Source organism: Heliangelus exortis, chromosome 6 (genome assembly GCF_036169615.1).
Source record: "Heliangelus exortis chromosome 6, bHelExo1.hap1, whole genome shotgun sequence".
Taxonomy (NCBI): domain Eukaryota; kingdom Metazoa; phylum Chordata; class Aves; order Apodiformes; family Trochilidae; genus Heliangelus; species Heliangelus exortis.
The window spans coordinates 33,362,146-33,374,948 of record NC_092427.1 but is presented as its reverse complement, the minus strand read 5'-3'; the positions used below and the strand labels follow the sequence as shown (position 1 = coordinate 33,374,948).

The 12,803-nt window shown below is 38.5% G+C and overlaps 1 protein-coding gene across 3 annotated transcripts in view; it reads left to right on the top strand.

The window, feature by feature from the left end:
- The window catches only part of CALCRL (calcitonin receptor like receptor), a 63,968-nt gene extending 51,394 nt beyond the window's left edge, over positions 1-12,574 (top strand). For all 3 annotated transcript variants that reach the window (XM_071747773.1, XM_071747775.1, XM_071747774.1), the window contains exons 11-13: positions 4,811-5,029; positions 5,402-5,443; positions 8,770-12,574. In XM_071747773.1, coding sequence (XP_071603874.1) covers positions 4,811-5,029; positions 5,402-5,443; positions 8,770-8,991 — 483 coding nt within the window. In that variant the 3' untranslated portion in view covers positions 8,992-12,574. The remainder of the gene's footprint in view (positions 1-4,810; positions 5,030-5,401; positions 5,444-8,769) is intronic.
- The last annotated feature ends 229 nt before the right edge of the window (positions 12,575-12,803 follow it).

Sequence of the window (12,803 nt, the reverse complement as noted above, 5' to 3'; positions counted from 1 at the left end):
GCTCATTTTCATTCACAGTGCAATTAGCTGGTGAACTTAGATTTTGAGGGTTGTTGATACACTGAAACACTTGAGGTCCTCTTCATGGGAAGCCAGAGGTAAGCCCCATGAAATTATTGATATCTGTGACCTCTGAAATGTGAGTTATTATTCATAATCCCATGTCCTGTTAATCAAGTCTGCCATTTTTGTTCATGCCAAGACACCCTAACTAGTGTTCTAATCTGTGAATTTAAAACTAATTCTAAATCAGTCTTTTGATTTTTATTTCTGTAATTTATACAGAAGGTGAAATCCTGTTTTCACAGAAAGGTGTAGGATCTGCTTGTTTCTGTGGTGCTGTATTTCACCCAGAAACTGTGCTGTTCTGCATTACCTTGTGAGTTGTTAACTTTCTTTGTCCAGGTGTCTCTTCACTTAGGTAAAGCTCTTTAAAGCTGAAATATAATTTGTAGTAGTCAGAGCTAACTTAAATAACAACAATAACAAAAAAAAAACCCACATAAAACTTAGGAGGGTGCACCGCCTTCCATTAAGACCTCATCTTAGGGTGGAAGATCTTTTTCTCCATGAAGTCACACTGAAAGCAATGATTTCTCCTCATTTCAAGTGTATTGGGTCAGTTCCAAAGTGTCAAGGCTTCTCTCCACTTAAAGCAACACTAAGAATGTCCTTTGATCAATAATAATTGCCTCTGTGAGCTTGGTTTGGGCAGAACTTTCTCTGCAATTTACAAATATGTATATCTTTGATATTTCCAATTTTTTCATGAGCTAACTGAAGGTGTTTCTTGCATATTTCTTGCATTCCATACCATCTGTACATTTATTTGAAAATTGGAAAAAAAAAAGAAAAAAGAAAAATAAAAGAAATAGCAAAGATTAAACACAAGCACACGTCTTGCCTGTGATGTGAAAATACCTGAAAAGAGTTACTTTCCTTTCTTTTAAGAAGAAAAAAAAAAAGTAATATGTCAATTCAGAAGAGACAAGCTGGGGATAAAGGCAGAAGATGAAATGCATGTGTTTAGGCTTTGTGAACAGAACCCTCATTTGCTTAAGCAGCTTGCTTGCCAGATACAATTTTCACACTTTGCTAACCATGACCTGCTTTAGTAGACGTTTAAGCAACAATATTAAACTGCAAATTAGATAACAAGGGAGAAGACACAGTTTCTAGTTGCAGGAACAAGGTCTCAAAGCACATGGAGAGGACTGTCAAGTGGGTGCCAGGGAAAATTGGGAGAAGCCAATGGGAACTTAACTCTTGTACATCACTGAAAGTCCTACAGCTACATGAAGTTACCAATAACTCTGCTTTTACAGTCCCTGTTATTACATAACTGTGGTCAGGTCCCTGCCAAAGAAACTGGAAATGGGAGCAGACATCGGTTGCATTTGATTGGAATTGTCTTTAGCTGACAAAAAGCTTGCCTAGAGCAACCACAGTTAAAAAAAAATAGCGTGGGAATGGAATAGTAGAGGGTAGTGTTATTTTTCATACTAGACAAATACTAATTAAAATGGAGGAGAGAGGTAAAGCAATGGGCTTGAACTTCACTGAAAGCAGTACTGGTTTCAGATATGCCAGTGCACGAGTGATTGAGTTTGGGTTGGTGCCACTGAAAGGGTAGATTTGTATTTATTTATGCCATTATTTAGAGAAATAATATTACAGGGATGCTGATTTTGACCTAGAATAATGTTATGTACTGGTGTCTGAGTCTGACAGCCTTTTATAGGTGCGAATTCTTTTAGCAGAAGTAGTAAGCTTACAAAGTGCACATGTACCAGAAAGAAGTTCATTAAGGCCTTCAGCTAAGATCCAAAGCTTCATAACTAAAAAAAAGCCAAGCAATGGCTCCCAGCTGGCATCTAGAATATCTGATTTCTTGAGCTGGGAATTGCTTGTTTATATCATCCTGAAGTGGAATTTAAACGGAATTTAAATCTGCATGCTCATAAGGGTTACCATACTACTTAGCACAAGCTGGACATGGAGACAAGTAGAAATATCAGGGACCTGAGGAGGTTTCAATTCAAGAACTGCAGCACCTACTCATTTATAAGCTCAGCTAAGTTCACAGCCACTCTTTAGGCAAAGCCTAAATCCTACTAAGTTCCCAGTATAGCCACTGACATATTTTTTTTATCTAGGATTACCTTCTCTGCCTTTTTCTCTATTTTTTTCCCAATCATTTGCTCCGTTCACTTTTCAGGCTACTGTGGAGCTGCCAGTATTTAATCTGTGTTCATGCTGCAGCCAGCACAACAGGACTCCTCTGAGGCTTTCTAAACCATCAGAGTCAGTTTGTTCATAACATGTATGCAGGTAGTTCCACTGGCCTACTTTTGCTTAAATGTAAAAACCTACTCACTGTGTTGTTAACGGCGAGACCAGTTTTCATCTCATGAATTAAGAATTCTGTTCACTCTTCTCTGACTGTGTTGTAACAGAAGAGATAGACACCCAAAACTGGTGTTGCATACTTTTAATGACACTCATAACCCTCTTCTCTGGCCTCTGCTTTGCCTCCTTCATCTTTTCTTTTTACCCTAATGCCTATTTTCAAGCTCTTTGCATGCTCACTTTTGTGTTTTCTGGTTTTGGTGGGTAAGTGGAACAATTAGAAAAATTCTGTGCATTTTGGCATGTTGTAAATAAATAGTTTGCAGAGTGGGGTTTTACACTGGCTCTGCAAGTCTCATCTTCAGTGAGCATTCAAGGAGAGCATTGCAGGAACTGGTTATGCTGCTGAAACACAAGAGGGCTGAATAGTTCATGTTTGGGACGTGTTGATGCTGAACTGGTAGATTTAAGTAGATTAAATTTAGGAATGGAGGAAAGCCTTATTGTCTATGTGTACCATAGGAAGTTGGATGAGGATCGTGGGCTGCATAAAAATCCAAATAAATCCCTTGGGAAAGAATCAGAAGACCTTGGTTGCTTAAACAAAGCTTAAAGGAGACTTCCAGGAGAAATTCATGCAGTAGTTTCCTATGTAAAACAATTTCCTGTTAAAATGATTTAAATAGCATGTAAGTAGAATATAAATAACACCACCTATCTATCAGGAGCCATGTTGCTATAACAATACACAGCTGTTTATCCTGAAAAGCTTAACTGACATGAAAGAATTCTGCCAGGGTTGTGGAGGACATGGTGACACACATGGTCTCAAATGGCTTCCCCTTTTGCACTTGCAGCAAGTCCCCCTGGACCAGCAGTTCCTGCTCTTTTCTGATGGGAGTTGTCTGTCTGTGCTGGCTTCTTCCCCTGCCCCCTGCTTGTGTCTCTAGATAGTTGTTGGCAAGGACAGACAAGTATCTGGAAGAAAAGATAAGAGGAGCAGGCTCTAGGGCTCTCCACTCCAGAGTGGGTCCCCTAAGAATCCTTGCTTGGTCAAGGTGGTGAGGGTGGTGGGACTGCCTGAGCTCTAAAGGTTTCTCCTAGCTGTGGTTTCTCTCATGGCCTGCTGCTATTGCACAATAGATGAAAATAGGGTGCAGTTATCCCTGAATGTGCTGTTGCTTTGGTTACTGACATCCAGAGGCTGTTAAGTATCTGTGTATACACAGAGAAATATTTGTGTGTCTGTCTTAGTTCTGTGGGTGCTTACAATGAGTGCTCCTGTATTGAAAGATGCAGTCTGCATAGCTGTGATTTCAGTGTGGGTTGTTTTTTTTTTTTCTCAAACCTGAATGAGCTGAACGATGCACACCACTGTTAACCAGAAAAGCCTTGATAGCTCTGGAAATAATCATGTTCAGCAATGCATAAGATTTATGTAGAGCATCATCTCAGTGCTTGCCCCATTTGCAGCTCTGGTGGATGAATCAAAAATTGCCATTGGCCACTCTGAGAACGTTAAATCTGCTGTTTGTCTGCAGTGATATACAGTGTACACTTCCTTCTGAACAGCATTTTCCTTTCTTTGTATACTCTTACTTTGACAACAGAGATAAAGGTGCCTGGATTTGTAACACTGGCAGACCAACAGTTGTCTGGATGGGTGTTGCTTAGTAACTTAGATGAATGGATGTGGATATTAGAGCCAAACCCTGTTTACTTAAAGGTGTTCTCAAAGACTTTTGTCTAATTTTTATTGAACAAACATGATGCTCTCCATGTAGTATTAATTTTCTTAAGTTGTCTAGACTTACAGAATCACAGAATGTTAGGGGTTAGTAGGGACCTTGAGATATCATTGAGTCCAACCCCCCTGCCAGGGCAGGACCACACAGTGTGGGTCACACAGGAACACATCCAGGTGGGTTTTGAATGTCTCCAGAGAAGGAGACTCCACAACCTCACTGGGCAGCCTGTGCCAGGGTTCTGCCTCTCTCACAGTGGAAAAGTTTTCTTATATTTATGCAGAAGCTCCTACGCTCCATCTTGCACCCACTACCCCAAGTCCTGTCATTTGTCATCACTGAGCAGAGCCTGGCTCCATCCCCCTAACACTCATCCTTTATATATTTATAAACATCAATGAGGTCACCCCTCATTCTCCTCTTCTCCAAGCTGAAGAGCCCCAGCTCCCTCAAACTTTCCTCAAAAGGGAGATGTTCCACTCCCTTCATCGTCTTTGTGGTGCTGTGCTGGACTCTTTCACGCAGTTCCCTGTCCTTCTGGAACTGAAGGGCCCAGAACTGGACAAAATATTCCAGGTGTGGCCTCATCAAGGCAGAGCAGAGAGGGAGGAGAACCCCTCTTGACCTACTGACCACCCCCTGTAGATTTAGCATCACAAAATGACACGTGGGATTATTTATCAGACTGTCTTCAGTGTCGGTTTCTTTTCTGCCAGGTGAATCTTTTCTTCCTGCTAAATATTGTTCGTGTTCTCATAACCAAGCTGAAAGACACCCACAAGGCAGAATCCAACCTGTACATGAAAGCAGTGAGAGCCACCCTGATCCTTGTGCCCCTGCTGGGCATTGAATTTGTCCTGTTCCCGTGGCGACCCGAGGGCCGGATCGCAGAGGAAGTGTACGACTACGTGATGCACATCCTCATGCACTACCAGGTAGGAAGCCTTCATCAGGTTTTCTTCACTTGAGCTAGATAGCAGTTGGCATGTGAAGTAGATAAGGGGGAAAGTATCATGTTGTTTTAATTTTTAAAGACTTTAATGGAATATTTTTTTAAATTACTTGAACTTTCTCATTAAGCTAAGTTTTCATTTCTTAGAGGGAAGAAACATCGTGGTAGATAGACAGCTGGCCCAATAATTTTTAAGTGAGGTATCCTTAGAAATAATTCACTAAGTTTCAATTTGTACCCAGTTTTCTTTGATGTCTCTATCTGAATTTTATCTGGAACCTCTAATTATCTAAAACCTGAAAGAAATCCATATGCATGTGAAGTAAAGCAGAGTCTTTTTATATTTGTTTCACAGGGTCTACTGGTGGCTACAATTTTCTGCTTCTTCAATGGAGAGGTAGAGTAACAGTTTTTAATATATTTATAACATTTTTCCTATTTTACATGTTTTTCTTTCATTTCAGAAATGAAAGTGATTTTAACAAATGAACAAAACCACTACCAAAAATCTAAAACTGGTGCTTTTCCAACACTTTTGACAGAGGAACAGTTGTAGTCCTGCACTTGTTCCTACGTGTTTATTTGTTCTACATGTAGTGCAGTTGCACTATAGGGCTGTAAGCAGATGCATGGAAGTAACCAGATGTTTTTATGTGACCAAATCCTTAGTTTATTTTCTCAGATGTTAAAAAAAATGTAGCAATGTGCTTATATTATGTTACTGGCCAGTAATATTTACTTACAGGTAAATATTTGGCTAATTAGCATGATTGTTCCTTCTGTTCCTCAGACCAAAGCTGACTGAATTGCAATGACACTTCCATGGAATTTCAAGGTCTATTTCTCCCTCAATGGGAACTTCAATGTTTTGGGTTTTTTTTGTCAAGGAGCTAATTTGTGTCGTGTTGTTTCCCCTTTCCTTTCACTGGTCTATAGAAATGTTGCAGAATAGATGATGCTCTCAGGTCTGCAGGATTATAGAGCCCCTCTATTAATAGACAAGGTTTTGTTGTGGATTTTTTCCCCTTTGCTGGCTACTGAGCTGTTTATTTTGTTCTGCATTGACCATCAAGCTGCTGGGATTATAAAGAGCTGATAGGAAGGAGCCTTTCATGGAACTTGATCAAAAAAGAGCTCTTAATAACTAATAAGGTGAGAAAGCCAGGACCTTCCAGCTGGAACTGGCATCTCTATTAATGACTGAAAAATACAATTATGTTGGTTCCATGAATTTCCATCATTAAATGCATTGCTAAATATCCTGTCTTGTAAAAAAAGTGCTGAATTTCTGTTTTCACTTCCCGGGCAGACATGTGTAGCGTTCAGCAGAGCACAACCACTGGTGAAAAACAGTTGTTGTAGTGATTTTTTCCATCTTCTTGTATAAGTGATTAATTGGACAGTTTAGAGAAGACTCAGAGACAGAAATAACGAATGAAAGGATGTCACACTCTGCAAGAACAGAGCAGGACAGAGGTGATTCAGCAGTAATGGAGAGGCTTTGGCAAGAAGGGCAGAAACTCATGGCTTAAGTAGAGATGCACCAAGCCACAAATGGTGTTTGCTCGTGCAGGAACCTCAGCTGATACCAATCTGTCACTGGCCAGAGAGCAAGCTCAGCAGACTGGGTTTGTCCTAGAAATACCCCAAAGGCCTTTATCTTGCAGGAATACTGACATCCTTTAGGCCTGGTTTACAAACATTAGTAACAACTGAAAAGAACAAACAGGTGTTACTGAAGCAGCCAGGAGGAACTGTGGGAGAGGACCTGAGTGAAAGGCTTTTTTGGAGCTTGGCAATTCTAATTAATTTCCCAGCTCTGTCAGTAGAATACTTGAGCCTTGGTTAACCCACTTAGTGGCAGTGGCTGTTGTTTTTTTCCTGCCTATTAACTATTTTGTCTGAGGTGAAAATTGCTGTATATGCAGGCTTTTGAGCAGGGGTCTATAATAAAGCACTAATCTTATTGATGTAATTGACCATGGGAAGCAGAATAAATAAAACATAGCTTAGTAATATGCACAGATTGATTGATGTGGTTTAGCAATAAATTCCAAGCTTCCCTCTGAGAAAAGAAGGAATTTTGAATATGCCTCTACTTTTGTCTTTATGAGGGGCTACAGGAAATGGATTCAACCAGTGTGAAAATTTGAGACTATAAATTGCTGTGCAATGCAAATTAATTAATCAATAAAAAAAAACCTTCCCAAGATGAAATGAGAACTCTCATTTTAGACTCAGAAGAAATACAGGATTTTGATACGAAGCACAGTAAGATCAGATGCTTGGAAATATTAAGACACTTGATGCTTTTCAGTGTTTGTAGGTTTGTGTTTAGGTGTTTTGAGTAGATTGGAGCAGTTTTATGAACAGTAAAGGGGCATCTCTTGTGCCTTTAAATATCAATTGCTTATATCACTCAGTTGATGCTTCTTCCCTCACCCTACTACATTTTCTTTGTAACAATTTTTTAAAAATATGAAGTTCTCCTTTAAACAGAGGATTCTGGTACCAGGCTGGAGGAAGTCTAAAAATTACATCCCTTTTCTTTTATTTATTTTTATTTTTCATAATTAAAGCCAGAGTAAAATTAGACCAAAGAAGCCATTGTGTTAGGGAAACACAAAGCAAACACAAAAGAAACCCTGAAGACATATGGAAAATCCTAAAAATATTTACAACAATATCAACGTTTAACTGGGGGGCTCACTGTTCACTGTTTAGTTCCTTTGTGTGTAACAAAGTGAAAGGAAGGTCATGCCTGTGAATGAGGATGGTGCTCTGGGCTGTGCTGCTGGATACCTGTGTCACTGTCTTTCCCTCCACATCCTTAAAGTCAGTGCCTTGCCACACAAAACCACTTTTTGTACAAAGTTTGGCTGAAGAGGAAATTAAATATTCATGATCTGTGGGCGATTTTTTTAAACATAAAACTAGACTCTCTTGAAAAAGCAACCACAACAGTGATTACCATTCTTAGTGCTCCTAACTTGGCATCTTCACAGAAAAACTAATTTCATGTGAATTTCATGAATGTGACACCTCATCACTCCAATATGTGCAGGTGTTTCACCATATTGTAGCAGAGGAAGGCTACAGTAAACATCTCATCCGTTCAGAGGAGTCATGTAAACAAGCTGGGGCCTTGGCTAGTTTGTCAGCTTTATTTTTAACCCCAGTAGAAATTAAGAGTTTGGGAAATTGTCCTTTTATTCATTTAATTATGCTATGGTCAGAAATTAAGAAAGGTTTTGTTGTGCTAGAAATGTGGCAAACATAAAATTCTGGTTTGCTGGGAGTATAAGAATTTATATCTTCTGAGCATGTGGCCTTTTGAACATAAGGATGAATGGAAATGTCCTTTTTTCAGCTGTAAATCTGACCTGTTCCCACTTCAGTTCACAGGGGAGAAAGCAAAAAAATTGTGTTGCTGCTGCTCCCCCTATACTCTGTGGTTTTCCTGAGCAGTTAGTACACTGAAGTTGTAAAATGTAATTATTACACACAGAGTTTGCTGAATAATAATGCCTGTTAGAACTGTAAATCCTTCAGAACATCTCATGTGACAGATGACACGTAGGTTACCCCCTTTTCCAGGATTACTGAGCCTCACTGCCTAATTTGCTTAGACACGTTGATTATGGCACTCATTCATCAAAGAATGAAGCCCAGTGGTATCCTTCCAAGTGTTTCATCTGCATTTCTTTTTGTTTCCTGGCACAGGTCCAGGCTGTTTTAAGAAGACACTGGAATCAGTACAAAATCCAGTTTGAGCACAGCTTCAGCCACTCCGATGCTACACGCACGGCTTCCTACACCGTCTCCTCCATCAGTGATGTGCAAGGCTACAGCTACAGCCACGACTGCACCAGTGAACATTTAAATGGGAAGGGCTACCATGACATGGAGACTGTTGTTTTAAAGACTGAAAAGCTGTATGGCTGAGTGCCAAAGGCTCAGCTGCTGCTGTGCTGACCCTTGGAGCTCCTGAACTCCAAGTCTGATTTAATGACTTCATGGCCAGAAGATTTTACCTAACTTGGGATGTGTCTTTCTCCTGAACGATGCCAACTAAATCAACACATTTTTCATATGTATGTATATATATATATGCATATATACATATGTTTGTGTTTCTGTGTATCTATATAGCATGGACATCTGTACATATATATCTATATATGTATGGGCATTTATATAAGGATACAAACTTTGCCTCTTCAGTTTCTACTGTGTAGACAAAGTTGGCAATTTTTTGTACAAAGGGAATCAATGAAGGATTTCTTATTCTCTTGGAAGCTTGTGTAAGCCTGTGTTCTGTTGAAGCCACTTCATTTGTCTATTGAATCTTAGAGTGTAAATACCATACTGTATTGTCTTAATGCAACCTAAAACACAACCAAGGAAAGTGCTTAGAATAGGTGCAATAATAACAATAGATTGTCCAGGTTAATTTTGTGTCCAGCATTTGCCTGTCACAAAAAACCCAAGAGGTGGTCTGAGATAACAGACTCAAAGGTATTGATGGTTCAGGTTTGGTGAGGCCAGTTGGGTTTTTTCTGCTATTTTAAATCAAGCCATGCACGGCTGAGACTCTGCTGCCTTCTGTACTCAAGGTAATATTTTACAGCAAGCTTTGAGCAATTTTATTTGAACTATTTTTCCATATACAGGAGTGTCTCCCTCTCGAGTTTATGGAAGTGTCTTAGTGGCTTTAACACTGACAAGATCAATGAGGCCTTTCTTCCAGAAAGAAAAGTAGCATTCCTCATGAGCAGTAATGACAATCTCTTCCAGACACTACACACATACCTGAAGGTGATGGAACTTCACTGTCTGCTTAAGGAATTTATTCAACTGGGAAAACATCATGTGCATAATTTACTGTAGTCCTGTTGTTGGTTTGTTTTATTTTTAAGTATTTCCCTAGCATGAAAATGTATTCCTTCATTTCTGGGGTAAAGTTTCGATAAATTTTGTGTCTCTTTTTTCTGAGAAAAGCATGGAACACTGAACACAGTGCAAATGATATCCTGCCTTTAAGGGCAGTGTGAGATTCAGATTTATCAAACTAATGTTATTAATTGGTTTTATTTGGAAATATAAAATTTAACTTATGAAGGTTCAAAACATTATGGATTGATTATTATTTTAATATTATTTTGGAGATCTTGATTCTGAGTCTCTCGGTTATTTAGCCTAGAATAGTATTTTGTAAGTTGTTTCTTTGGTTCTGCTGGTGAATAAAGATCTCAGTGAAAATTAGGAGGTTGCCAGGAAGGCCTTGAGTAAATGTATCTTTATAGAAATCTATTTTTTTGTAAATCCTTATGCTTTAAAGAATGTTTTCTTAAGTGAAATGGCAAAAACACTTAAGAATGAGGGAGTGATATGAAGAGAATTTAGAAAAGTCTTATTAGAAATCACAAAAGTAGAAAAAGATTTTAGTGATTTAATTTGCAAATAAGTCTACTCCAAGTGGGGGATAAAAAAACAACAAGGTAGAAGAAAAGTAGATGCTAGAGTTCATAAACTATATGCTAACTAATGTGTATCTCATGCATATAAGCCAGCCAAAAAATGACAGACAGTTCTTTCTGAGACCACTTAAGTTTTAAATATTTAATTTTATATATGAACAACTTGTTTTAAAATTTAAACATTTTTGTCAGTATCCTTTCTGCAAGCTTCTTTAGCACCTAGGTAATTTGCTGTCACAGTGACAGTGGGTTGGTTTGTGACTTCATAAGGCTCAAACCGCTTGGAATTTAGAAGGAAGACATTACAAGAATGCTGTAAGTTTGTGCCATTTGCACCTTTCAGTAGGTTTTATTTTACAAGTCTTACGTCTGGAGTTGGAATTTATGAAGTCTTTTATTATTGACTTAGTTTCATAATATGGAATCTCAGCTAGGATGCACAAATTGAGATTTCTGTTTTTCTGCAAGGCTGCCTGGTTGATTGATGGGAAGGATTGGAATATCAGTTGGATTCTGTACTTTAGAATAGTGTGAGATCTGGCAATCAGATGCCACAGTCTCCTGTCTTGTAAGAGTATAGTAATGGTATCTGCTACACGATTAGGGGTTACTTACTCATTACTCAGTTTGCAGATCTGTGTAGCCTTACTTGGAAAATATTGGTGGTGCAGAAAATCCCTGCTCTGGTATAGAGCAGCTGTACATCTGGGGGACCAGATCATTGTCTGGTACAGCTCTGTCTGGAGTTCCATTTTCAGAATCAAAGGGTATCAGCTGAGAATCAAAGCCAAGGCATAAATCTGTCCAGTTAAAAGTGCATTGAAGTCCTTTGTGGCACATTATCAGACAACTCTTTCAATGGTACCTGGTGGGTTGCTGTAATTAAAACAAATGTGATGGTTTAGCATGTGATGCAGTATTATATTTTGAATTAAGCTTCCTTCTCAGCTACAATTCAGATTTAATAGCCTATAAAATTTATCATTAATGCAAAATACTAGTTGCTAGTTGATCCCTGTCCTGTGTTAGGGAAACTTGTAACAGTAATTTAGGAGGGAAAATTGTGGGGTTTTTTCCACAGATATCATATTGCTTCTAGGTGGACATTGATGCATGATTCTAGACATATGTCTGTCTTCATTTCTAGTTGAATGGCAAGAAAATATTTGTGACTGTGGAGGTTTCCATGGCACAGGAGAGCTATTTTTCCCCCCTCCTGGTGAGGTTAACTAAGATGTATCTTTTTTTTGCATTGGAAAATATCAATTCCTTATTTTTTCTTCCTACCTCACTTTTTTCAGTTCCTACACAATCAAGAGAAGGCTCTGCTTCTTAAAATGCTTTTCTGTTACTATACCTTAAAATCAAATCCTTATTCTGATTTCTCCGTTCCTACTTTACAGAATGTTGTAGGCTTTATCTGAATTTGCTGGGATGGAAGCAACCTCCATACTGGTGAGGCTGTGAGATTCCTTTGAACATGCAAACAGTTCTCCCTTATTATTAGGTTGGGTTGGTTTTTTTTGGTTTTTGTGTTGTTGGTTTGTTGGTTTTTTTTTATTTTGTGAAGAGTTATTATATCAATCTACACGGGCTACAGGAATACTTGTCTTATATTTGGTATTTGTAATACCAACATGTTAGTTAGCAGTCTGGGAGAGGGAATGTCTGTTTTTAATGCTACTGTCTTCAATTAATAAAATGCTCCATTGCAGGGTCCCCTCAGTTGTTGTTTTGTTGTTGTTGTTTGTTTTTCATTGTGATTATCTACTAGAATATTTGTCTGTAGAAATGCTGCAACTCGCACTCTTTTTCATGCCATGAAACATTTGGGCTGGAAACCAGGCAACATTCAAGTATTGTACTATGTAAATAAGATTAATAGAAGCTATGGCATTGTATTTATTGCTTACTTTAAGGATAAAATGGAAAAAATGTGAAGTTATTTTTCGGTTGTGCTTTATTTTCACTTTGCTCCTATGAATCACCATGCATTTTAGTTGCTGAAAGTATTATGTTTGTGGTCAATAAAATATTGCTACATTGCTCTTTGTGTATCTTGTGCTGTAGTATGGAAATATAAAAGCTAATTTGGACTAGGTTTTCACAGCTGTTTTAATAGTGGGTTGACTAAATATTAACCCAAGGAGAAGTCATTTCACAGAGTTACAAACAATTCAGTTATTGTTTATCTATTTAATACTTACATTTTGACTGCATAAAGTAGTGTTGCATTTCTGGAGGAAGCTTGCATAGATGACTTAATGTAAGATGGCT